Below are 27,631 nucleotides of genomic sequence, written 5' to 3'. Positions count from 1 at the left end.
AACCTTTTGGCAAACTGCTGAAGAAAGCATTGTTCAATCTGTCAACCTTCTTGACTGTTAGCTAAAAGATGAAATATATTGTTGTGATATTTTTTTCTGTTTTTTTTCCCTTTCAGGCAATTGTACTTTGCTTTCGATTGCACTTCACAAAAGATAATATCACAAATAACACTGCAGCAGCTACAGTGCGGCAGGTAGTTACTGTGGTGTTTGAGAGAGTGGTTGCTGAAGATGAACGATACAAAGGTGGGCATGCTGCTTACTCAGCTTGCTTTTATTTATCTGCGTTTTGGACACATATCAGACTTCTCTTTCAGATAAAGAAGTAGTAAAATGTCTATAGATGTTATAAAGAAGTCACAAACATCATTAATTTTAACTGTCTTTTATACACTTACTTGTATTTAAAGGAGGTGAAGTCCTTTGCCATTGTGTCAGTCCAATTCAGTGCAGCAGTGTATAAAACCTAGTTGTTTTTTTTTTTTTTCAAGCTGTGGGAACTGGTCTTCAGGTTAGTATTGTAAAGGGATTTAAGGTGAGGGTGTCATTCATGGCAGGTACTATAGATTGCTGAGTGGGAAATACATGGCAGTAGTTGTTTTGAAGAGAGTATTGGAAAGCAGTGCTTGGTATTGATGATTTTTTGGGAGTCAATCTAATGTTTGTTTCTATAGACATGATAACTTGCAGAAGATTTACCTGGAAATTCTCATAGAATATTCTTGTAAGAACACTTAATGCTACTGGATTTTTAACAGTTCCTTTGTTCACAAAATTTTGTTTTGTTTTTGTGCACAGATGCTGTTGACCAGCCAGCTGCAGTTCAAGGGAATAGTAATAGGAGATCTGTCAGTACACTGAAGCCATGTGCTAAGGATGCATATATGCTTTTTCAGGTAGTTGGGTAACATGTGAATATGTATTTGCTGTTAAGATTGGGTGCTTCTACATCTCTTTCAGAAATTGCAATGTCCTTAACCAGAGCCTTGGGCTTTCTTATGCTGTTTATTCTAATTGGTGATGATATGCTGTATCACAAGGGAATGATGGAACCACAGAGTGGTCTTGGAAAATGTTTTACTATAAATCTTAAACAATAGTGAAGTATATGTGTCTGCATTAAATTCAAGATTCTTATTTCTGTGAGCCTGTGGTGGGTTTACCCTGGTTGGACTCTCAAGTACCCACCCAGCTGTTCTAGCACTCCCCATCTCAGCTGGATGGGAAGAGAAAATAAGATGGAAAGCAATTAATAGGTTGAGATAAGGTAGTTTACTAAAGCAAAAGCATAAGTTTGCATGTGCATGAGCAGGCAACATTCAGCAACTTCCTGGGAAGCAGAGCTTCAGAGTGCACGGTGGTTGCTCCTGAAGGCAGATATTGTAAATAACAAATGCATGGCTCACTTTCTCTTCTATTTCTTAGGTTCTATAACTAGGTATGGAATATCTCTTTGGTTAATTTGGGATGACATTTTTTGATGTTTTTTTGTGTCCTCCCCACCAGGATCTTGGCCAACCCCTTGTTGGCAGCTGGGGGCAAATCTTGAGAGACAGCACTGAGACTGTGCCAGTGCTATTCAGATGTAGTCAAAACATGGATGTGTTATCAGCACCTTTCTAGCTACCAATGCAAAGCTGTAAGGGCTGCTATGGGGAAAATTAACTCCATCTCAGCCAGACCCAATACAGAGCAAAATGCTGCAACTGTAGTTCAGTCCTGTTTCTTGTGGTTAGTATTGAACATTAAAGGCAAATATGTAATGAAAACGAGTAGTTGCATTCATCACACCAATAAAAATCTTCTTGACTTAGCAAATTCACTGGTCTTGATATTTTTGAAGGTAGGAATGAACACACATGTTACAAGGATACCAGCAATGTTTAAAATTTCTCTTAAACATTTTCTTTTTAATTTATGTTTAGAAAATATTCAAAGAAAAATTGTGTTGAAATCAGAAAATTACTCAAGAAAGAGCAGAGCGTGTAGATTTCATTATGTACTTGGGAAACTTTCTTGGTACTGGACTGTACAGAGAATGTCAATGTTACTCTGTTTCTCTCTAAGGATCTTTGTCAGTTAGTTAATGCTGATGCTCCCTACTGGCTCGTGGGTATGACGGAAATGACGCGGACATTTGGCCTTGAGCTTCTTGAGTCGGTCCTCAATGACTTTCCACAGGTGTTTTTGCAAGTGAGTAGTTCTTGGACAGAAAACAGGAAGGCTTTTAATCACATAGGTAGTAAAATCTACACTTTATTAAATCCTCTGTAATTTAATATGAATATTGTTTTCCTAAAGGACTTGTAGCTTTTACATATGGGAGGGGTTTAACTGCAAAGTTCCCTGTGCTTTTTGAATGTTTCTATTCCCAAACACATTATTTATGTTCGTGTTTTATTTATGTTTATACATTTTACAGCTCTGTAACTAAATTTGTGGAATTGTTAATTCTACAAAAACATTAACCTCACCCCACTTGTAAAATAAGAATCAAGATTGTGAATTTTATGTATCCACTGCATATAAATACACCATGATCCTGTAGTAATGTGTTTTACTAGCGGACAGTAGGTAAATTAAGGAATTTATAAGTATATAAGTGATATATTAGCAACCTACTTCATCTTGCAAAATACAAGAGTGCATGGCATGAACCTGGCCATGTAATTTCCTGCTTTTTGATAGCTTTACAATGGTGTCTGCAGTTCTGCCTTTTCATTTCCTGATTGCAATTTATACCAAGATTTACATTATTTCAGACTGCTTGATCATAACTGCAAGTGTAAATAAGATGCATAATCAGAGCTGCTGGTAGCAATTAAGGAATATCTGCATATAATTTTTTCTGTTTTCTTTTTCAGCATCAGGAATTCAGTTTTCTTCTTAAAGAAAGAGTATGCCCTCTTGTTATAAAGCTCTTCTCCCCAAATATCAAATTCAGGCAAGGTTCCACCACCTCATCTTCCCCAGCACCAGTGGAAAAACCATACTTTCCCATCTGTATGCGTTTGCTGCGAGTAGTTTCTGTTTTGATTAAACAGTTTTACAGTTTGCTGGTAAGAATATGCTCAAATTTTCTTTATACAGTTTTGGTTTTTTATGTATATGCCAGTGCTATATGATCAGTAGTAGTGCTGATTAGTTCTTGGGAACTGTTGATGTCCTCTGAGGGAAGAGAAGGCTAAATACTATTTTCCTCTTACATTTATTTGTGTTTACATGTATTCTAAATGTACGATTTTGTTAAACATGGGCTTGTATGAATTTCATAGTAGATTAGCTGTTGTCTTTATTTAACTGCCTTTCAGGTTTTGGGAACCTTTTGATCTTCTGTTATTTGCCTCACTTTTAATCATGATGATTACTGTGCCTTGTTTATACTTTCTGAGAGGCTTTTGACTTGAGTTGCTAGAGCTGTTAACAGAATGTTGGTAAAAAACACTGTTCTCATGAAAGCTGTTCTTATGTCCTGAGTTTTGGGTATTTGCTAAAAGGTGTATTTTTAATTTGTCCACTGTAGCTAATATATGGCCTTTATTGCAATATCTGTAAGGAATTTAACTCCTTCAGTGCAATTGCATATGTGATTTTAACTTGTCAGAAATGTTATGTTTTTACATAATTCTGAGTAAATACTCATTCCAGGGATTTTTTTAGATTCTGTACAAAACTTGCTGTGATATAACTCCTGAGATAAAAGGTTTTTTGAGGAAGTATTTTGTAGGAGGCTTTTCTTTTTATTACTATAAATAGATAAAATTATTATTTATTATAAATATATAAATTATGATATATTTTATATTTTAGGTGACAGAATGTGAAATCTTTCTGTCATTGCTGGTTAAGTTTCTGGATGCAGACAAACCACAGTGGCTACGAGCTGTTGCAGTAGAATCTATTCACAGACTTTGTGTGCAGCCTCAGCTATTAAGGTATTTAATATATTGTCTTTTGCTTTTACATAAGGTTTAAGATTTATTTTTACTATTTTTCCCTAATGGAAAATGCTTCCTAAAGCATTGCAAATGTGTAGAAACTTAAATGTAATAAGCTCTTTGTGATAATTTTGTGTAATGCATTAGGGAATGCTTATTATCCAGGAAAGGCTTAATTATAGTTATTTGAGTATGTCTGTGTCTTAGCAATGTCAAAGGAACATTTACCTAAAATTAGATATTATTGTTTACCTAAGTATTTACTGTTAAAATGGGCTTTTAGTCTACAGGTTAGAGTGTGTGGGGGGATGAAGTTGTTGTTAAAATATTCTTTTAGTCTCCAGTTTGTTAAATGCTTTCTGTTTTATAAAATACCTTCCAGGTCTTTTTGTCAGTCATATGATATGAAGCAGCATTCCACTAAAGTTTTCCGTGATATTGTGAATGCACTGGGGTCCTTTATCCAGTCTCTATTTCTTGTACCGAGCACAGGGAACACATCAGCAACACCAAACCAAACTGGTAAAGCCTTGTCCTTATTATAATTTTGTTTTTCCATAATTTTCTTGTAGTAATTAATTCTGGTTTGATTCAGCTCTGGTGTAGTCTCTACTTCTGTGTTTATTTTGGTGAAAAGATAGCTTTAACTAGTGTTCTCAGCTCTGGGATTTTATCTATCTGTAATGTGAAGAAGGCATAGACCCCAGTCAGCAGAGCAGTTCTCCTGCCTTGATTCCTGTTTCTGCAGTGACCAAGCTCCTTGTTTCACAACTTTTCAGAGGGAAATCTAGTGGAGATATTTCTCATTTCTGACTATAAAAAAGTGTCTCCTTGTGCAGGGATGTAATTTATGGCAGTGTGCAGTTTAAGTGGTAAGATGTGAGTTTGTGGGAGATAATCGTTAATTCTTCTGGATGCTCAAGGCCAAAACTGGAGTGAGAGAGCCAAGAGGCAAAATGAAAGATGTGTGTTTTACAAATGATCTCTGCCCTTTTTGTGAGCTGAAGTCAGACACATGTTGAAACTAAACTTGATCATCTTTTCTTGCAGCCAAGGTTTTGGCATTTCACTAGGTAATTTGTATATTGATAAGAAGGAAGGATTGTCTTGTTAATGCCTTTGCAGGTGTTTATGTCCCAAGTTAAGACTCTTTGCTTCTTCCTGTAGTTCTGGAAGAAGAGTCCTCAGCAACAAACAACATAAAAGTAATTTGTAAGGGTGTCTTTTGTTATGCCTTCTTAAAAGTGGTGAAAGCCAGATAATAAATTAATAATTGTCTATCATGTCTACTATTAAATTAAGGAAAAATTTTGTGTTTAGACTCACAGCTTTCAGTGCTCACTCATGGAATTGGGATCCCATGCTGGAGTTAGCAGTGACAGCATTAGGAAACCTGTGTCAGTATCATTTTGTAGCTATCTGTACAGCAATTGGTAGACATGTCTATTAGTAGTATTTCCAGGTTAGCTTAAAGTAAATCAGAAAAACACTTTTCACCACGTAATATGCACATACGAGAAACCATTCTGTAATACTCATTCTGAAAACCTAAATTTTGCCTCAGGTGAAACAGCACTGCAGTGGGGTTATACCTTTAGTGCTGTTGCTATTTGTCTGCATAATTATTTCAGTTTGTTTTCTCTTTTCCTTTTCACTGCTTCTTTCTGTCTGAGTGTTTCTCATGTCACTTCCTCATGCATTTTTTTCTGCCTTTTTTCCTCCTATGGCTGTATTTGACATGCAAAGAGCAGATCAACGCAATGCAATTCTTTAACTGAGTCTTCTGATTATAGCAGCAGAATCTCATAGCAGGCTGTCTTTTGGAATCATAGAATGGCTTGTGTTGGAAGATACCTTCAAGGTGATCTAATTCCAGCACCTTGGCCATGGGCTGGGACACCTTCCAACAGACTAGGTTGCTCAAAGCCTTATTCAGCCTGGCTTTGGACACTTAACACTCCTTATACACTTAATTTTGGAGCCTCAGTCTTGCAACAGGCTACCTGTTTCATAGAAGTTGGAAGCTGCATCTACTAAAGTTCTGTGTCACCTTTATTATACTGGGCAATGTTTACAATTCACTTTAATAAGTTACAGAAATAGTTGCATATATGTGACTGCACTGTGGGATTATAGAAAATGACACCAGTGTAACTGTGTTAATGTCAGTGCTTGGTTAACCATTTATTTAGCAGCGTGGGGTTTTTTTGTTTCACTCTGTTAAGTGTTACTGTGTTTTTAAAGTGTATGCATAAGCTTCTGTGTATTCATATTGCCTGAGTTAGTAGTTTATTGCCTAAATTAGTAGCTTATTCCCCACATATTAAAAGCAAGCACACCGAAATGGCAATTACACTGAGTCGCTGTCCTGGGGACTCTGCCCTCTCTCCCCATTGTCTCTTCAGAGAGAATCTGAACTTGTGGGACCTGTTCTTAGTAAGTTTAGATGTCCTTCTCCATGAAGGAAGTGTATATATACATAATTCCTTGTTATTTTAACTGCTTTTTTTGGTTTTCTCAGTTGGAGCCAAAATTTGTCCCTTCCTAGCTGTTGGTTGGCACATTGTTGCCTCTTCCTGATGGGGTTTGTTATTCTACCTTGGCATGGAACAGATTCAAATATTACCATTCTCTGATTCTCTTCTTGTGGTTTTTACATTTCTAAACTCTTGGAAGTTTGTTATTGAAATAATTAAACTTTCTAACTACTGAGATCTTGATACAACTATGTAAATAATCCTTAACTTTCAAGTATCTATCTGACTCTTTACTAAAATATACATTGTTTCATCAGGACTGTGTTAAGTTTGTTTCATTCACAGACTGTTACGAATGTTGCTGTGTCTTTCACAGAAACATTACATTCTGACTGGAAATTAGGCAGCTGACATCAATGAGCTGCACGTAAGGTTGTATTTTAGACAGCAGAGGGAGCTCAGAAATAGTTTGTTATAGTTGATTTTCGTTCTTGAACAGAGTGTTTTCAGATTAATACTGGTGTCTCAAAAATTAAATGTAGAAAAAGGATGTTTGATGGTCACAAATAAGAGATAGGTTGATTTTATCACTTTGTTTTTGTGAACAGGAAGCAATGCATCAGGGAATACTGGCTCAGCACAAACTAACCCAGGAGTGCTTGGAATGGGTGGAGGTGCAACTGTGTTACCTGCCTTTGAGTACAGAGGCACTTGGATACCCATCCTGAATGTAACAGTACAAGGCAGTGCTAAAGCTACATAGTGAGTACCTCTACCTTTTTGAAAATGAATGTAGCAGTATTTTTATTTTTAATGTAATGATGTAAAGATTTATTTTTTTTTTACTAGTGAATATTCAGGGTTTTGTTTCGCTGGCATTGAAGTCTGTTAGGAATTTTCTCTTTCTTAGTGCCATGAGGTATTCTGGTCTTTTTTGTTTTTTCTGCATGACCTGGATTCTGATTGGAATGTCCTCTGTTTTTTGCATCAGTTGGATTTTGTTTTCCTACCTTATTATCTGTATTAACTCTTCACTTTTAAACCTCCCTGTAGTACAGAACAATTTTGGAATACCTGTTGCTGCATTTTGTAATGGTAAACATGAAGGGCATTAAGCAAACAGGACATCAGTGGGAATGCAAAATAGTTCATTCACAACAGCTTTTCTGTATTTACAGTTTTTATTGAGCAGGATATTGTGGTAGATACTGGTCTGGTTGTCATTTCAAACAATACATTGACCTATATGCCAAGGCTAGATTCTGAATACTCCTTAGAATGGCATTGTTTTGTCATGTGCATTATTTTGTACAATGAAAATGGTGTTCTCAGTTTAAAGCTGCAAGTATTATGTTACTTTTTAAATAGTGCATTTTTTTTCATGTCAGGACCATTGAAGGACAAGTGCTTCCAAACCTGATGTATCACCATAAAATTTTGGCTTACTAAAATTCAGGGAAATCTGCAAATAGCCTGGTTCTCAGTGTTTTTAGGGTACCTTTACCTGCCTTTTAGATGCAGAAGAAAAACCATCCTCTAATTTCAATAGTTACAGTGTATGTACTCACCTTCAATTCCAGCAGTGGACATGACTTGTTTTAGCTTATCTGCCTGTTCTCAGGGAATGCAAATTTTTAATGTGGTCAGCGACTACAACCTCTACTTTTCTTCCTTTTCTTTTTTCTTACTGTCTGTTCTTAACTGGCTCAAGAACCTTGCACCCATTTTCATAGTCTCCTATCCTGCTCTAAAATTTCTTGTGTTTTACATCAAGTGACTCTGATTTTCTCTGCATAATTTTTGCATTTTTTCTTTTGTATAAGATTACAGAGTTGTGACAAGCATTTCACAGCAGTTTTTTTCTCCTATCTAGTATTTTTGGCTGTAGGTCCCTGTATGTAAGGAGATGACTTGCTGTAATGTGTCACATCCTAGCACCAGTTCTCTTCTGCTGCCATTGGATTTTCAAACATGGCCACATCTCATACTTCTTTACAAATTTCTTCACAGACCACTGTGCTTTGTCTTCCCCTTTACTTAAGGAACTAAATGCTTCTAAGAGGAAAAGACCAACTCTTCAAGACTTTCCATGGCCATTGCCATGTAACAGTAGCAACTCATATAATTTATTCAGTAGTTAGCATTTTCTGTCTTCAAAAGTAAAAGGATGTGACCTCTGCCTCCCAAATATATTGTAATTATAAAAGCCACTATTAATTTTAATTAGACCTGTATATATATTTACACTTTCTTGTATATGTAGGATGAAATGCTGGCCACTTGATTTAGCTATATTTCCTGCTCCCCTAGATATCTGAGGCAGCTATCTTCAGGAAATTAGCAGTAATGATTGAAGTGTGGCATGTTTGGGAGAAGGAAAAATCCTTTGTGCAGACAAGAGTGGAGACACTTGGGGGATAAAAGTATCTTTGTATTTTAGCTGGGATATGTAGCTTTTTTAAAGAGTAGTTTGTAGAGGAAAAATTATGAAATAATGATTGTTGTGGTAGCAGGTAGTTTTTGTAACAGTCTGTCTCTACTTGTATAGATGCTCCTGCTGTGTCAGCTGCAATTCCTGTTGGATTTGTAACTCAGCAGTTCCTTATGTGCTTTTAAAGTAAAAGGTGGAGAAAAGTGTCAATGAGGCTGCTGTTCCAGCATAGTGATGTTTTAATTGCATGCTTTTCAGCAGTGGATCATGTAGACATATCCCTTTTTTACAAGTAAATTCCATTGTTTACGTATGCATGTAGGTGATGAATATTTGGCTGTGTAATATCAAGCTATGGACAGGCTTTTCTAGTCATGTGGACTCTGATAATAGAATGACTGACTTGTTCTCAGTTTGTTATAACTACATTCACATTGTCATGACTTACTGATGTATTTTCTCTGTTGTTTCCTAGATACTTGTGTTCTTCTGTATAGTTCTGTTGCAGTGGTTCTAAGTAAAATAATAATACACGTAGAATTATTCATGATGCTTGCTTATATGTGTTAGTTTTTAGAAATATTTTCTGCATATCTGTACTCAGGGTTTGTACCTTTTTGGTTGCTGTTGTATTTAGTGATTCATTTACTCTTTTACTTAATTACTTAAAGGTGTTTTTCTTGAGTTGCAATAAATCTTGAAAGATTGTATTTGGGACCCATTTATACTTAGCATTAATTTGGAATCTTGTTTTTTATTGTTTTTAAAACAGTGGTATTGCTACACAATTGTCATGTTTTCAATTTTTTAGTTTGGAGATGCTGGACAAAGTCGAGCCACCTACAATTCCTGAAGGCTATGCAATGTCAGTGGCATTTCACTGTTTGCTGGATCTTGTCCGTGGTATCACTACCATGATTGAAGGAGAGTTGGGAGAGGCAGAAACTGTCATTCCAATCTCAACAGAGGCAACTTCATTACCAGCACAGTCTTCAGAGCAAGATTTGCAGTCTGTTTCTGACCAATCGGAGAAAGAACTAGGTATTTGAAAATGCAAACACTCTATGAAATACAACAGGTTTATGGAAAGCAGATTTTAAAGTTTCATGCTTTTTTGGCTTATATTTATTGTTTATTTCTTACATAGAAAACTTTCAATGAAGCGTATTTGATTTTTTTTTTAATGGAACAGCAGTTCCATTTAAAAAAATACTTGACATGGTGTTCTGCTTTTGGTTTAATACTGAGTTCTAAGGTCACAAGAGACTGAATGGCAGAAATGGAGTTATGACCATGTTAAAAGACAAACGTATTTCTAGTAACAAGATAAAATCATGTGTTAAGGGAAAAATTCTTAGTGAGATTGCAGTATATAGAGCAGGACTTCTTTAAAAGCAGAACTGCTGTGAAGTGAGGATTGTCTGTGTGGAACATATGATGAGTCTGGGCTCTACATACATAGGGGTCTGTACAGAAAGACTTGTGTTTGCGCAGTGGGTTTGGCTGGTGCCCCAGGAAGCCAAGGCTGAATTTGAGCCGTGGCTGCTGGAGGAGGGCGGGGAGCAGAGGCTGTGTGCGGCGCGGCCCCGGGAGCGGGGAGCTCTCCGTGGTGCTGCGGAGCCCGAGAGAGGCAGCTGTGCAGTGGGCTGGGCAGACACCCCTTTGCTGGACCAGTGTCTTTTTCTTCCCTATTGAATGAAAGAAACAAATTATAGATACCGCAGGAGAGGATTTTTACTTCACTACAAAATTTCAGTGAGTTTCTTGTCCCATATTTTTGTACTTCTGAATGTTTATTTTTATAAAGATCAAAAATGGTTATATATACTGTGGTAAGTTGGATTTCAATGGGTTTTTTATGCTATTTAGCAAAAGCATTGCCTGGTGACTTTTTTTTACCTCAGAGATGTTACTTTAAATGCAAGTTGTTTAAATAATACTGGTGTTTCTGTATGCCCATATATTTATCTCTATAAATAAAAACATTTCAGAAGACGCAGTAGCAAGCATTTTTCTGTGATACAATTGAAAATTATTAAGGGAACTACTGTGTTTCTGCTATAAACAAGTTTATGTATTTCTTTTAAGTTAACAGAGCTGTCTGGGAAGAAATGGTGAATGCTTGTTGGTGTGGTCTTCTGGCTGCTCTATCCCTCCTTCTTGATGCAAGGTATCTGGTCTTTCATTTCCCCTTATTTTTCTAAGTTGATATTCCAAGCTGTATTTGGAACTGACTTTTGATAGCTGTCGAATTGACAATTTTCAACATAAGTGCTGTTCATGGCACCTGAGCAGTCAGGTTTGTGGCTTAGACTGAATGAGTAAATGGCACAGAAGTCTCCAGAAGTCCATCATCAACTTTTGATGTATTTCAATACAGAACAATTAATTACACTTTCAAAGGGTTGCATTTACACCCATTTAAATTATCTTTATTTCTTTTTACTTTGCTTGCATGTTTCAACATATTGAAGTGATTCCATGTCCTGATTACTGCAAGTAAGGGACTAAGTAATGTCTTGGTACTTGTTAGTACTGTCTAATCTTTAAAGTGGAAAAGCTTTTTATAGGAAATGCCTGTGGTAAATTAATTTACTCCTTCAAAGAGCTTTCTGTAATCAAACACCATTTTCTGAAATTAGTTTCAAATATCTTCTCGTAGTCTCATTTACCAAGTCACTGAGAAATAAAGTCCAATTTTGTAGGAAGTGGCTCTGTAGAATTTTGTTGATTAGTTATGCTTGTTCTTCAATATTTATAGTCTTAATGGGTTTAAAGTATGTTCTTATGGCTTTCAGTTTTGGTTATCTGCCTGTATTAATTCTTGATGAACAATGTGTGCTCTTTCAGCACTGATGAAGCTGCCACTGAAAATATTCTAAAAGCAGAATTGACCATGGCTGCACTTTGTGGAAGATTGGGTCTTGTAACATCAAGAGATGCCTTTATCACTGCCATTTGCAAAGGATCCTTGCCTCCTCACTATGCCCTTACTGTATTAAACAGCACAACTGCAGCTCTGTCCAGCAAATGTAAATATATGCATTTTTCTTAATTGCATTTCTTTGTATTGTCCTCTAAACCCAAATTTTTTCAGGATGTGGTTCCAAAGACACGCAGCTTTGGATATTTTATTATATCCAAATATAAATATAAATATATATATATATATATATATATATACACACACACATATATATATATATATATATATATATATATATAGCCAATTTTAATAATTGGCTATATTAAAATAAGTTAGAATCCTTAGACAGCACCTAGGTCACCTGCTTTCCAGAACTTGTTAGTCTTGCAGCATTTGCTGACTATCATTCTGATCAACCTAAAATTTTTTGGATGAGTCACATATGTCAGAAGTTGAAATTTTAAGGGGATCTGTCTACCATTGTAAAGACCTGCAAGAATATGTAATTAAGACAATTAAAAATCTGAAAAGGACTCTGGGCAACTTGGATTCTAAAGCTTTGGCTAGAACATTTGTGATGTACTACAGTTTTTTCTACAATTGTAGAAAATTGGTAATTGGTAATAACAATTGGTAATACTTATGCATAAGTGGAAGATCTAAGTTCTGGGCTCTGTTCAGCCTACAGAAAGCTAAATTGATGTGTCCCACATCTTATGTAATTCATAATATATGCTGGTTTAGGATGTACTCTGTTTCTATCTTTGAAAGTGAATTACTACTTAATAAGAAAAGCAGCTACTTGAAGACTATACAGATGAATCTATCATTAGAGCTTTTAAAATAAAAATATCTTACTGTGTGAACAAGGCCCAGCACCCTTACTTCAGTTCAGTGTACCAGCTAAGTGTATTGATGGATTGTAAATCTGTGAAGAAGTATACATTACTGAACTACACAGATATCTATAGAAATAAAGCAGGGAACCACAGTTATTTTGTATTGGTTGCTCCTCTTTTTCCAAGTGAGTTATAAAATGGGTGTCCTGAAGTCCCATATTGAAAAAATATCATCATATGGCATCGATGACACCATCATTTTCTGATGAATGGTGCAATGGTAGCACACAGTGATACTATTTATACACAATTGCTACCAAAAGCTGAGTTGATAGTCTAATACTCATATTTTAATCATAAATATTTCAGTCTTGACATAAAATATTTAAATGTATTGCAAGCATTGTCTAATAGTTAGAAAGAGGGAATAATTGTTCAATCTTTAACTCTGTAGGGCAATGAGACTGTAATCTAAATATAACTAAAAGTCTCAAAGTGAGGTGTGTTAAAGCTAAACAACTGTAAAAAAAATTTCTGGAATCTGTTTCCCACAAGGTGGTTCTTACTGTAAGTAAGTACTGGATTTTAAATTTAGATTTTTTTTCCTTCTCTTCTCAATTTTCCTCCAGCATATTCCATTCAGGGACAGAATGTTCAAATGATTAGTCCTTCAAGTGAGTCTCACCAGCAAGTTGTAGCAGTTGGGCAACCCTTAGCTCTTCAGCCACAGGGAACAGTTATGGTAAGTACAATTTGTAAGTGATCTTACTTTACTTAACTACTTCTTCCTGCATCTACACATATCTTAAAACCAGGCTACAGATACACACTATTCTTACAAATAATGGTCAGCTGAACTCTTGTCCTAAGACTTTGATTTGGAACAGCCCTGGACAGTAAAGTTTTTTAATAGCAAAGGAGTCTTATTCTTGCTTTTTCTGACTTTCAGCTCAGTAGGTCTTATCCATTTCATTTGGAATACTGTAGATTTCAGCTGTGTTATGTGCCCATGTGTGATGGCTGGTTTTGTGGGGATGATGCAATTAAGCTAGAGTACTTGAACTTCTGTCTGATACTAATGTGAAACTTGGAGGAGAAGGAAGTGGTCAAATCATAGGATTACAGAATGGTTTGGGATGGAAAGCCTTAAAGATAAATCTCATTCCAGCCCACTGGCCATGTGCTAGCTTCTGCTAGACCAGCTTGCTCAGAGCCCCATCCAACCTGGCCTTGAATAGTGCTGGGGATGAGACATTCACTTCTTCCCTGGGCAGCTGTTCCACTGCCTCACCAGCCTCACAGTAAAGATTTCTTTCCTAATACTGAAACCTGTTCTCTTTCAATTTCAATCCATTCCCTCTTGTCCTATAACTAGGTGCTCTTGTAAAAAGTATTGCCCTGTTTTCCTGAAGTTCCCTTCAGGTGCTGGAAGGCTGCAATTAGGTCATCCCTAAGCCTTCATTTTTCCAGGCTGAACAATCCTGATTCTCTTAGCCTTTCCTCATAGGAGAGGTGTTCCCCCACCTCTAAACACCTTGGAGGCCCTCCAGCAGATGGAAGTCCTCCCAGTGTTGGGGACCTCAGAGCTGGTCGCAGCACGCAAGTACTCATATTCAGTCTCACCAAGATAAGCCTGAGAGAAGGAGGAGAGAAACTGAACTACTCTGAAAAAATACATTTCACTAGTGCAAACAAAATGCAATTTTAAGGCACTTCACTAAAAATTGGAAGTTTGCTAGAAACACTGTTGTTGTGGAGTGATAAAAATTGGATGGCTGGTTATTGTTTTTTTTTTCCTGTAGCTGACATCAAAAAATATCCAGTGTATGAGGACATTACTCAACTTGGCTCATTTCCATGGAGCTGTTCTTGGTACATCATGGCAACTTGTCCTGGCTACCCTTCAGGTAATATTTCCCTCACAGGAAATATTTATGCCTTGCTGTTATGCCTTAGTGTTTTGCTATAATTTGGTTTTCAGTTGCTCAGTGAGCAATAGAAGAATCTTTGAGTTTTCTCAAGGAGTACTGTGAATTGCCTTGAATAACTACTGCAGCATTTCTTTTGAGTTCTGTTTGGCTGGAAAGTTGGTGGCTCACTTGAGTACAGTGCTGATTTCTTCTCTGCCTGAAAATGATCCTTTTGTATTTTTCAGCATCTTGTGTGGATTCTGGGACTGAAGCCTAGTGTTGGGGGTGCATTAAAACCTGGAAGAGCTGTGGAAGGGCCAAGCACAGTAAGCATGATTGTAACAGAAAATGCTATATAATCATTAACTGAAAAACAATCAATCTGTAAGACATATTTCTGGTTTTTTTTCAAGGTTCTGACTACAGCAGTTATGACTGATCTGCCATCTATATCCAGCATGATTTCAAAGCTTTTTGAAAACTCACAGTAAGAAACCTTTTCTTGTAACTAAAATAGTATGTGTATATCAAACTTGACTGTGTTTTGATAGCAGTTATTTTTCAGGTACCTTGACGATGTGTCTTTACATCACTTAATAAATGCCCTTTGCTCCTTGTCTCTGGAAGCCATGGATATGGCCTATGGAAACAATAAGGTATAAAAAGAGTTATTTTTTTAGATGTTTTTATGAAAGAGGCAGAAGACCTATACATTTATCCTTTAAGCTAACTATTTCTAATACTAAAAGCAGTAATACTTTTGATGCTCTAGATTAAAAAATAAAATATGACCCAGAGAATGTCTTGATTTTAATGGTTCATAGTTACTAGATTCTCTGAACATCCTCACTGTGCTCTTGTGCTTTTTAGTTAAGGAATGTTATGTGTTTCCATTAATAAGATTGTGGGTGGATGGAACATTTAAAAGGCGTAATTTCAGAGGTTAGGGATGCTGAGTAGCACGGTATGTTCTGTGGGGTGCTAATTTTCAATTCAATTTTCTCTTACAATGTACTTCAGAGAAAGTCTGACAATAGGTATTTGAAAACCTGGTAAGTCATATTTACTTGGGAAAACCATAGTTAGTATTCGTGTCAGCTTCAGTAAACAACCTTTAGCTCAAAAAGGTTGAAGACCCTGTCATTTGGTAAGATTGAATATATACTCTCCTAGTCATAACCTTATCCCAGAGGAGAGTTTCTGGAAGTTTGTCCTTAATCTGTTGCACTAGAGATAACGAAGGCAGAGAACACATTTTATAATATTTTGCTATTAGAGAAGCAGAGAATGAATTTAATAAGCAAAGTTCGTCTTTAAAATCAGTTGAAAATTAGAGTAAGAAATCAGCAGAAATGGGAAGTGATAATGATTTCAGTGCAACAGTCATTTTGACTATATGTTGATCTTTAAAAAAGCAAAATTGAAGCTTATCGCCAGTATTTGCAGATATATTTGAAGATGAAGAATTAGGATATTATGAAATGAACCATTCCAGATTGTTTCACATACAATTTTAAGTTGGAAAGTTGCGGTGGAGAGCAGGCTGTTTTTCTAGCTGCTTGGATGGAGGGCAGAGCGCAGGCGCGTTTCCGCAGCGCCGCAGAGCTGGTTTCAGTCGGGCTGCTGCCCCCGTGTGGCCGCCTGCGGCACGGCGCTTGTCGCGGTAACCTCACAGCATGTGTTCCATTTTATCAAGGAACCGTCACTTTTCGCTGTTGCTAAATTACTGGAAACGGGACTAGTGAACATGCGCAGGATTGAGATTCTTTGGAGACCTCTGACCGGTCATCTTCTGGAGGTAACTAATGGCTTTTATCACTTGTACTAGAATTTAGTTTGTATTAATGAAGATCTTGTGGAAACATGTTTTTAATGTGTAATTTAAAAAAAAATTCTAAATTGTAATTATATACTTTGGTTAGGCACTTTATTGTTGCAACTCAAATGCATTATGGTTTGAATTTAGAAGTTAATTTATATATTTGAATTACAATATTTTAATATGTCTTGATGACTTTGTCTTTATGGTGCCATCAGTCTTTATATGTTTTTGGCACAGCACTGTTTAGAAAGATCAAGTTATTATAATTCATATATTTGTTCTAATTAAGGTAGTGCAAACATATTTTACTGTTTCACATAGTACAAATATAAAGGAAGATTTAAGAATAGAATCTTCCTAGAATTGAAGCCAGGAGATTTACTAAGAAAGGGTTGTTTGTTTAATATTTAAGCTAACTTCAGAATGCTTTCTTGAAGAGGAATACTCTTCAAACATAAAAATGTAATCCTATTGCAATTTCTTTTCAACACAAAAAGTATATTTTAGCAAGGAAAAAAATACATTTGGAACTGAAAACTAAAAATATGTGATTGAATGTGACTGTGGTTTCAATTCTCCACACAAGTATGAAGGAGAATAAAATGCAAGAGCAGTGTTTGTTTTAGGATGGGTAAAGGAGAAGGCTTTTCTTCCTCATAATTCAGAATGTATCAGACACTTTCTTAGCATTGTTTCAACCAACATATCAAGGATTGGCCATTGGTCTATTTATGGAAGCCACCTATTGCTTTATCTAGGAGAAAAAAATTTGATACTTCTAGGTTTAAAAACTTAAAGCATAGACATGTCTTTCCTTTCTTTATTTTTTGCCCTACAAGACAATAAAATTCAGTATCCACATCTTGAAACTGTTTTCATCTAGGGAGCAGTCTGTTACCAATGCATTGTGGATAGTCTGGCACTGTTTTGTAGGAAATACAGTCTTTCATTTTCTTTCAAAGTACTGCCTTACTTTCTTTTAAACCTAAGTTGTTTAGGTACAATAGGGAAGGAGGAAACATCAATTCAATTAAACACAACCTGAGGGAGTAGCTTGTTCCCTGGTTCTGGAACTGGTTATATGGACAGAATCAGAGCATGATGTACTTAAATTCTCTCTTTTATTTATATAAGTTATATAGTTTTAAATTCTCTCTTTTATTTATATAAGTTTATATAGTTTAAAATATTAGTAAATTGGGACTGTGGGTATTTCTTGTCTGCATTTTTAAACATAAAGCTGGCACTTCTGTATTGTTCTCCTTTTCTGTTTGGCTAATGGTTGATAAGAGAATGGTCCACCAATAAAAGGCATCAACCTTCTTTATGACACTGCCTTGGACTTGACTCACACCATCAGAGCTAGGGCTGGAAGGTGGGTGGGAGTAATTATGTAGCAGTCAATGAAACTGTACACTTCCCATATTAGTTTGAGAGTAATGTATTAGTTGTAGCACAGTTCGTATTAGCTATCTAAGACATGAATATGCACAATGTTTTTAATTTTTGTATTCTAAAAAAAGCAATTAGCAAAGTTGTTAGGTTTAGAGAATTTAGAGACAAACAGAAACGAAGCCATGCATTTGAAGCTCAAGTTGAGAGATGCTTGCTATTTCTTTGTGAGGTTTTTAAAATGGAGTGAGATTTATCTTCAATATGTAGTTAGTTTTTGTATTTGTGAGTATAGAAGACTCTGTTGCCTGCTATCCTGTTCCTCACTTGATTATGTTAAGCAGTGTGTGAAACTTCCAATTTTGTTGCTTAATTTAAACTTGAGAGTCTTGGGCATTTATTGAAGGGTTGTTTGGTGCTTTTTAATCAATCATTATTAGAATTAGCAGTTAGTTTAGTAATTTTGAAAAAATTATTTACTTAAATTATATATATATGTAATTTTCATTGTTTCCTTCTGTCTTTCACTGCTTCCTATTGCTTCCTTGTTCAGAAGGTATGTCTATCCAAAAGATAAATTTCTTGTTTTACTGTGAAGCCAAATTTTATCCTTTAGAGATTTATTGTACTATTCTTATACTTTCATATATACATTCTAGTATAATTAAAATACCAGCTTTTAATGCATTATATATGTTGGTTAAATAGAAATTACTTTAAACAAAACATTGCTGTGTTTTCAGGTCTGTCAGCATCCCAACTCCAGAATGAGAGAATGGGGAGCAGAAGCTTTAACTTCTCTCATTAAAGCAGGACTGACATTCAGACATGATCCTCCATTATCTCAGAATCAGGTAAAGTAAATTTAAAAGCAGATGCTTTCCTCCTTCATTCATAAAACAACTTTACTAATGAGTATATAAAGTCTGTAGCTGTAAAAGTCAGATGTAACTATTGTGAACCACCACATACATTCTAATAAACTATCCTCTTTCATTTTTAGAATGCCTAAGAGTGATGCTTGCATATTATGTCCATTTATTTGAACAAATTATGAGTCACTCTCATGAGTGCAAAACAGTTCCAGAATGTTTAGAAGTATATATGTGATTCTGTGGTAGGTAAAAAAGGTGTTGCCTAAGCTCCTAAATTACAGCTGTTCAATCCATGATTAATAAAGCATTCTAATATTTCTACTGAGACTCACTGGATATTTTTCCAAGGTCTCTTGTGCAGGAAGCTAAGTGTGGCCCTGCTGAGTGAGTGTAAAGTTGCATGACACTTTTTATGCAACCGTAGCAGCATTTGTAGCTGCTTCCTGAGGAACCTGGAGAGCAGGGGTCAGGAAGGTAGATTTTCTGCAAAGAGCCTTTGTGGTCTGAATTTGAATATTTAGTGAGTGAGCTACTGAATTAATTCAATGAATCTTTAATTTGTACTGTATGTTTTCAGTTTCACATAAAACTAGTTAAGAATCAGTTAAATGTTAGCATTCTTAATATGCTTTACTGTTTACTTTTAGAGACTGCAGTTGCTTTTATTGAATCCACTAAAGGAGCTGTCAAACATTAGTCATCCTGATATCAGAATCAAGCAGTTGGAATGTGTACTACAGATTTTACAGAGTCAGGGTGACAGCTTAGGACCTGGTTGGCCATTGGTGCTTGGAGTCATGGGGGCAATCCAAAGTGATCAGGGGTAAGTGGTGGAAATAAAATTTTAAACTCATGTAAGATAAGTAGAAAAAATTCTGCTTATACTTTCATACTTTATTAGCCACTTTAGTAATCTTAGTTTCATTGTAATATTTGGCTTGTGAAAGATTTTACTCAAGAAAAATACACTTTTTAATTCTTCCTGAAGTGCACTTTATTTTACTGGATTAATCTTCCAAAAGTCCAGAATAATAATTCTCTACGTTCTCCTGTAGTCAGCATGCAGTATACACTGAGGACTACTCAGTGTGCCTTTTCATTTCATCTTGATCATCTGGTGGACACATCTCTGGTGTTTGCCAGTACTTCTGTGTGAATCAGCTGCTGCTCTGTTTATCTGTTGTTTCTTTTTCTTCTTAAATCTTCCAGTAGTCTCCAGTGTGTGTTTTCTTCTGATCACTCTCTCTTTTTCTTGAAGCCATCCTACCTAAGTGGTTGCTGGTAGCAGAAGGATGGAAGATTGTTTACTGGCTGTGGGTGAATCCCGTGACTTACACAATTGACTCTGTTGCCAGCAGAGGTGGGCTTGTTCTCTGCCCACAAGGCAAAGTAAGAGATGTATTTATGAAATGAACAATGAATTGAACATCTGCCTTTGCCACTGTAAGCGCCAAGAATTATACCCACACACTCAGACCATATTTATTGTTTTTTACATGCTAGTCAAGACTAGCAGCAGGATAGGTCATCTTATAACTCCAGCATTAGTAGAATTTTCCTTGGCATATCTCTCCTTTTGTCCCACCTTATCTTTAGTGTTCTGGTCATACAAAAACCTAAAGCCCCTTCAAATACTTGAAGGATTTTGCACTTGGACCAGTATTGTTTGCACTGCAATAGTACCTACCAAAATGCCCAAGGAATTTGGTATTCTTGTTTGTTACCATCCTCTTTTTTGTAATTAAGCTTCCTTTGGTAGTTGTTGTTTCCACACTTGATGCAATGTGTTCCTGCATGCCTTTTGATTTTCACTGTTGTTAGTGAAGGATGAGAACCACTATAAATTCCTTCTTAGGACAGTCTTCAGATCCCATTAAATCTCAAACCTGTATCTCACTGTCTTGATATCTCAAGATGTTACTAACATCTTGTGTTATATCTTAATCTCCTCCTTCAAAGCATATGGAATAATCTGCTTCAACTACATAGCACTGTTTGTCCACATTCAATTAAGTACAATAGGAAAAAATCAATCATGCCTTCTTTTCCTTGAGAAAGAACTTAACTTCTTAGCTGTGAGCACAAGGTGCAGATACTATCATACTTCAAATATTAACTTACTGACCACAAGACTTTCTTCACAAGTGTCTTCCCTATGATCAGTGAGCATCTGGATTGCAGGATAGAAATCCATTTACCTTCCTGGAGAACTTCTTTACAGGCTTTTATAAACACAGAAAATGCTGATTTGATGGCCAAAAACCATACTTGGGTCACTTCTGGATTGTACAATACTAGCCTGCCAAATAAAAGGAAGCCTGGCTTTGAAGACTTTTTCAGTGGAAAGCCTTTGTTTATTTTAAGTATAGATAAAGCCCTGTACAATCTTAAGATTTCTGACTAAGCTTAAGTTTCTTCTATTCATAGTTACCTTTTTATGATCACCTGTAACACCAAGGACAGTTCCACAATTTGAGGAGTTGTATAGCTGGTTTGCAGTTTGCATGAAGGACTTTAAAACCTTTCTTCAGACACATAGTAGTGTGAGACCTTCATTGGGAAAAACTGATCTGAATTTATTCTTGTAGCTTTGCATTTGAAGTTTAGAAAGATGGGTTACTTTCCCATTAACTCAGCACTTCCAAATGAGTAGTGGAACAATACTTTGATTTCCTGCCTTTTTCTCTTAAAGTCCTTGAAGGTCACATATCTCTGAAACTTTGTACTGGAGGGGGAACTGCAGCAGTTTTGGGACTGTTTCACTTTATAGACTCATATAGGAGTAATGATGATGAGAGAGAGTATTGTGTGATTCTATCCTCCATCAGTATAGCATTGATAAATACTTTGATCTTACGTAGTAGGATGGATGTTTCTCTGCAGTATTCATCATATTAGAGAATTACTAGTTATAGCATTACTGTCCATGTGAAGTTTCTTGTGTATTCCTCTGGTATCTATATTCTGTTGGCTGTTACAATACAGTGGAAGTGACCCACCTCTGATTTTGATGTTGGATTAATTAAAAAAAAAATTCATTCGTAATTCTGGTATAGGTAACTGGCATATCTATAGTCTGAAACATTTTCTCAGTGTATGTATCCTGAAGGACACCAAGCTTTTGTATTACATACTATTCTGTATGAAGCTTTGAAATTATTTCTGTTGTACATTAAACATTGAAAAGACCCTGCAGTGAAATTTAAATGCAGCTTCCCTATTTTGTGTTATGTACACTCCACCACTCTTTTTGATTCCTTCATTTTGTCTCTAAACAAAATTTTAGTTGTAAATGCTGCTTCTGAGAACTCCTTCTTGCAGACCTTTTCTGTACTATATTTTTATGTTTTTGTTAGGAATCTAATTCTGGAGGCCAAGTAATTATTAAGAATCTATTTAATGGTGGATATCTTTAAAAGTTTTTGTCTGATATGATGTAGTATTGAAGCAAGTAAAACTACCATTACTTTAACCTTTAAGCTTTTTTTTTTGTTTGTTTGTTTTGTCCATTGTGGCTTTTTTCTAATGTTCTGGCTAACACATTTGAACTAATAAATCTTAGAACTCTAAAACAAAGAAATGAACTTCACTATATAGAATTAGCTAAGGACCACTGGAAGGTCTTGACTACCTGTGGAGTTGAAGTTAACATGGACTAAATGACTTCATCAGAATTTTAAGCTTCAACTTAAAGTTATATCTCTAAAAATCTATTTTAATGTTGCAAATGGTGCAAATTCTCTCAAAAACATTAATTTGACATTTTTATTTTTGTATTTAATATTTGAGGTATTCAAAATATTTCCATGCTCTTGAAGAAATGTGAAATGAGCGTGTGTGTGTTTTGTTTTTTTTTAAGAGAGTCCTTAATACGAACGGCGTTCCAGTGTCTTCAGCTGGTTGTGACTGACTTCCTTCCTACAATGCCATGTACTTGTCTGCAGATAGTTGTTGAAGTTGCAGGAAGTTTTGGACTTCACAATCAAGAGCTAAATATTAGCTTAACTTCAATTGGCTTGCTGGTGAGTTTTTTATTAACCTACAGTGATGCTGCTTCTGCATTTCATTTTTGCCTTTTTTTTTAAATGAAAACTTATCTGTAGTTAGTTGTACAAATGAAAGCCACAACCTAGCTTTTTGGGTTCTTACTGAATTCCCATTCACTTATTTGGAATCATAGGTAAATTGAGTGAGCCTACATCTTACCTTTAATCTCCATGATTTGTGGCTTACTAAATGAAATAGTATTGTGTTGCAATCATGTTAATCAGTATCTTATTTTTAATACATTTTTGTGCCCCCTATAATGGGAACCTAAAAGCAGAGAAAGAAGAGTGATTTTTGGATCTGCAATATTTATGTGCTGATCTTTTTTTTCCAATGCAGGGAAATTAATATCTTGATGTACTTCGCAAAATACTTTGTGAAAATAAGAGTCAATTTATTTCATGATCATTAGAAGCATTACCCTATTTATTTTACAGCAACATATGTCTTATTTATTTTGTAGTGGAATATTTCAGATTATTTTTTCCAAAGAGGTGAAGTAATTGAAAAGGAGCTAAACAAAGAAGAAGCAGTGTTGCAGAAACAGGCAGAAGAAAAGGGAGTGATGCTGAACAGACCTTTTCATCCTGCATCACCATTTGACTGTCTTTGGTTATGCCTGTATGCCAAACTTGGAGAGCTGTGTGTGGATCCCCGACCTGCAGTTAGAAAGAGTGCTGGGCAGACATTGTTTTCTACTATTGGTGCTCATGGAACTTTACTGCAACATTCAACATGGCACACAGTAATATGGAAGGTATGATGTGTAAGCTTCCTCTGAAGGTTTTGTAAAGAGCATTTACATTTTAATAAGCATTACCCATTTACCATTTAGTAACCATTATCACTTAGATAATTTATTAGACTTTTTAAAGATAACATAAGGTGACAGAAGTCTGATCTCTTGGTTTTTGGGAGTGTTTTTTACACTTTGTCTTCTCTGGCCTTTAAAGCCTTCTCTCAAACATAATGTTAATATCCTAATTATTTATTTTTACTCAGGATTTTGATAAAAAGATGGTTTCCTTCCTACAAGAATGAAACCATCTTTTGTGGAAAAATGGAGGTGTTTGAGAGTCATGTGACTGGGCTGATCTGGTATTAGATGGAGCCTTGCTTTGCATTCTGTTTTGAATCTTTTGAGAGGATCTATCAGATGCTGCATTCTAAGTCACAGTCATGTTTGTTGTGCTTTATGGAAACTTTAGGCTATATTTGAACCTGCCTGTTGTACCTGTGCAATGTCTGAGATCCACTGGTTTTACTGTTCTGTTGGTGCTGACACTGTTTTTGGTGGGTTTGAGTATTTCCAGCTATTTCCAGCCCTTCTCAAGTGGCCATCACTTGACTGATTGTTAAACTTGGCTGCTGCCAAGACTATTTAGAACAAGGGAATTTTCAGGGTGACACAGTGACAGAAAGGATAATGAAAGAATTACTGGTTTTTGTTGGTTTATTATGAATCTATGTTGTTTGAATGGTTGCATTTTTCCTCTTTTTCTTCTGGCTATTACAGGTCTTATTTCACCTGTTGGATAGGGTTCGAGAATCTTCTACAACAGCTGACAAAGAGAAGATTGAATCAGGAGGAGGCAACATTCTCATTCATCATTCAAGGGATACAGCTGAGAAACAGTGGGCTGAGACATGGGTATTAACACTGGCTGGAGTTGCAAGGATTTTTAACACCAGGAGATACTTACTGCAGCCTCTAGGTAAAATTTATAGTTATTAAAAGACACAATGATAAACTTTCTGCTTTTGTATGTTCTTTTTAGTTCAAGTACTAGGCAAGAATCTTAATCTTAGCTCAGAAATGTTTTTTGTTGTGTTACCTCAAATGTTATGAAAATTATGGAGTTAATAATTCATGCTCTGCAGAGCCAAAAATCATAACTACAGATTTTCTCTTCTATATCACAGTACTTGAGATTACCTCTCAGTAGTCACAATTCAGTCCCAGTTTTGGGTGCTAAATAGCTTTAAATTATAGTAGGCCAATAACAATAATTCTTTGTTCTTGTCAGAACATGCTTTTCCTTTTGTCTAAGGGAATGCAGTACTTGGCAAGTTCTCATTAGGTTAATCTACCATCAGCATCCTGTAGTACACAATTAATGTATATTAATTGGATATAAATTGTATTTAATTTTGGTAATTTGTGATACAGGTATCAACATATTAACAGCTAGTAAGTGTATTGGTCATTTGCAGAAATGTGGTAGAATTTAGGCAATATTAAATAAGTTAAAACTGAATAAAAAAATGAGAACTACTTTAATTATACAAACCCTATAATTAGTAATTTAGAAAATTGGAAGTTAAGGCTAAATTTAATGAAAAATGCCTCAAATGAAATCTTTCCACAGTACAATTATCAGAGCATTTTAATATGAATTCATTATAAAGGCATTGCATGTGTATAGCTTTGACCCTTAATTCCTTTTGTGAGCTTAACCCTTCTTGAAATCAACAGGCATCTAGTATGTATAAGAACAAATCTGTTTCACTATACTGAATGAAGAAAATGTATTATACTGGTATGGAATGTGGTATTTGTTTTTTTTTGCTAGCAAATTTAGCATGAACATTGGTATATTGTTTCATTTTTCATATTTATGTGTTTCTCTGTCACATTCTTTCAGGTTGTGGTTGAACTGATACAAAAGTCATTGGAGTGGTCACCTAATCTCTTGAAATTTCTGTGTATTAAAGTAACAAGTTCCAAATTGATTTTTTATTTTCCCCTTCTCTCTTTTAAATAGGAGACTTTTCCCAAGCCTGGGATGTTCTTCTCGATCACATCCAGTCAGCAGCACTTAGCAAAAATAATGAAGTTTCCTTGGCTGCTCTGAAAAGCTTCCAGGAGATCCTACAAATTGTTTCTCCTGTTCGAGACACTGAGAAGCCTGAGACACCACCTGCCATCAATGTTTCTGTACCTTTGGTGGTAGGGACAACTGCCACTAGTCTTGGCAGATCATTCATGAGAACTGACTCTATAGGAGAAAGAATAGGAAGATACAATGGATCTGAACCTCCTGTAATAACAGATGAGATTGAAGATTTGAATCTTTGGTGGGCAGCCTGGAACAGCTGGTATAGGATTGGATCAGAAAGTACAAGGCCTCCTGTTACTTGTGATAAATTGACTTTCATTCCCAGCCAGCCTTTTCTTACAGCTTTAATTCAAATATTCCCAGCTCTTTACCAACACATCAAAACTGGTTTCAGCATGGATGATCTCCAAAAGCTGGGTGTCATTTTGCACGGTGCTGTTTCAGTTCCAATCAGTTCAGATGCTTCCCCTTTCATCCTTCCATCTTACACTGAAGCAGTTTTGACAAGTTTACAGGAAGCGGTGCTTACAGCTTTAGATGTTTTACAAAAGGTAATAATGTAACTTCTAGTGTGTGAAAGGTAAACTACAGTGTGTCCTACTTCTTCTCTATAGAACCATAATCTGGTGATTTAAATATTATTTTAAAAATTATTTATGATTGTACAATGTGTTGTATTATAATAATCAGATCTCTGTTCCTGCTGCAAAATAGATGCTGTGCATTGAGAGGTGTAGTCTTTAAGAAATGTGCTTTTGCTTGATTGCAGAAGTACCTTAAGTGTTGTGCTGTGTTTGTAGCCATTTACTTGTCCATCTAATATTGAAGTACTGTTGATGTTGATACTGATATGTGGAGATGGAGGAACAGTCCCACAAACAGTGCTCTCTATGATGTCTAGGTGCTGCTATGAACAGTCTAGAAAGAATAGTGATCATGAGAACTTACTGTTTACACAAAGCATAAAATATAGGAGGCTCTCTGGCAGATTACCTACATTCTTGCCTCTTATTAATCAGTTATTTAAGGAAAACGCTGCATCTCTGCTTAAGAAATTTTTACTATAGAACTCTTTCTCAAAGAGCACCCTTCATGCAAATGAATCTATAAACAAATGAGGGTGCCCTTTCTCTGAAAGCCAAAAGAAGGAAATAGTACTGCTTGCTTCTTTTTTTTTTTTGAGGTTGTGAAGTGTCTCCTTGCAAGATTAAGTGCTCATTCACAAAACTTATATGTTCAAAAAAAGCAGAGTTGATAATGGTGAAATCATGCATTTATATTAAGCACTACTTTAAAAAAAACACCCCTTCCAAAAAAAAAAAAAAGCCCACAGCCTTACTTGGGAAATGCCAGAATTAAAATATCCACGTGACCTGACTTCGTTCCCTTTAGGTTTTCATGTTATGACTACATTGCTTAACTATGTGGCCACATATCCCCCCTGCTGCTGTCAGGATCCTGCTCCATTTAGCTCATAGAACACATGGTGGCTGCCAAATGAACATCAATTCAGTGTCTTGTTTTCTCTCTTGCTTAGTGTATGCTGATTAATCTCAAACATAAACAAGCAAGGTAGAATCATTATATTGCAGCCTTTCCTTTAGTTGATGGTTTTAACAAATATTTATTCATGTATTTTGAAAGATATAAAGTATCTTAGAAAGGTAAGATAAGGTATATATCATCATAAAAAAAGCTTGGGTTGGAAGGAACCTTAAAGGTCATCTAGTTCCAGCTATCCCTGCCATGGAAATGCTATGGTGTGAATTATTTTGTTTAAATTTCAATTCAGTTTGGTTGGGTAGAAGTGGTATCAAATCTCAGGTTTTATGTGGGTATGTAAATAACATGAAGTTTTAAAACCTGTTATATGTACTAAATTTTCATTCTTTTCCAGCCAGGAAAGTCGAAGTCAGTTTGATCCTTTTTTTATCTTTTCCAGCCAGTCACTCTAGCCCAAATCCTGGTTTTCCCATTTGGTCAGTCTATTTATTCATCTCTGATTTGTCTGCTTTTTAGTCTCCTTATCAAGATTATCTTAGTTTGCAAAGGCTGCAGGCATTAGGGCTTTTTAAAGAAGGGGTTACCAGGGTTTTTAAGATGAGGAAAAACTGCACGTTATTATACTCTTGTT

At 35.8% G+C, this 27,631-nt stretch overlaps 1 protein-coding gene across 3 annotated transcripts in view; it reads left to right on the top strand.

Moving 5' to 3' along the window:
- The window catches only part of MON2 (MON2 homolog, regulator of endosome-to-Golgi trafficking), a 62,444-nt gene that overhangs the window by 18,289 nt on the left and 16,524 nt on the right, over positions 1 to 27,631 (top strand). For all 3 annotated transcript variants that reach the window (XM_079303556.1, XM_079303558.1, XM_079303557.1), the window contains exons 5-26: positions 117 to 246; positions 799 to 896; positions 2,068 to 2,193; positions 2,865 to 3,059; positions 3,811 to 3,935; positions 4,321 to 4,460; positions 7,024 to 7,177; positions 9,658 to 9,887; positions 10,935 to 11,016; positions 11,697 to 11,878; positions 13,241 to 13,353; positions 14,414 to 14,518; positions 14,767 to 14,847; positions 14,935 to 15,008; positions 15,087 to 15,177; positions 16,218 to 16,319; positions 18,479 to 18,589; positions 19,258 to 19,433; positions 22,470 to 22,632; positions 23,121 to 23,414; positions 24,174 to 24,372; positions 25,423 to 26,048. In XM_079303556.1, the coding sequence (XP_079159682.1) occupies positions 117 to 246; positions 799 to 896; positions 2,068 to 2,193; positions 2,865 to 3,059; positions 3,811 to 3,935; positions 4,321 to 4,460; positions 7,024 to 7,177; positions 9,658 to 9,887; positions 10,935 to 11,016; positions 11,697 to 11,878; positions 13,241 to 13,353; positions 14,414 to 14,518; positions 14,767 to 14,847; positions 14,935 to 15,008; positions 15,087 to 15,177; positions 16,218 to 16,319; positions 18,479 to 18,589; positions 19,258 to 19,433; positions 22,470 to 22,632; positions 23,121 to 23,414; positions 24,174 to 24,372; positions 25,423 to 26,048 (3,597 nt within the window). The remainder of the gene's footprint in view (positions 1 to 116; positions 247 to 798; positions 897 to 2,067; positions 2,194 to 2,864; positions 3,060 to 3,810; positions 3,936 to 4,320; positions 4,461 to 7,023; positions 7,178 to 9,657; positions 9,888 to 10,934; positions 11,017 to 11,696; positions 11,879 to 13,240; positions 13,354 to 14,413; positions 14,519 to 14,766; positions 14,848 to 14,934; positions 15,009 to 15,086; positions 15,178 to 16,217; positions 16,320 to 18,478; positions 18,590 to 19,257; positions 19,434 to 22,469; positions 22,633 to 23,120; positions 23,415 to 24,173; positions 24,373 to 25,422; positions 26,049 to 27,631) is intronic.

Source organism: Erithacus rubecula (assembly GCF_903797595.1).
Source record: "Erithacus rubecula genome assembly, chromosome: 4".
Classification (NCBI taxonomy): Eukaryota; Metazoa; Chordata; class Aves; order Passeriformes; family Muscicapidae; genus Erithacus; species Erithacus rubecula.
The sequence above is the reverse complement of the archived record's forward strand: the minus strand, read 5'-3'. Positions and strand labels throughout refer to the sequence as shown.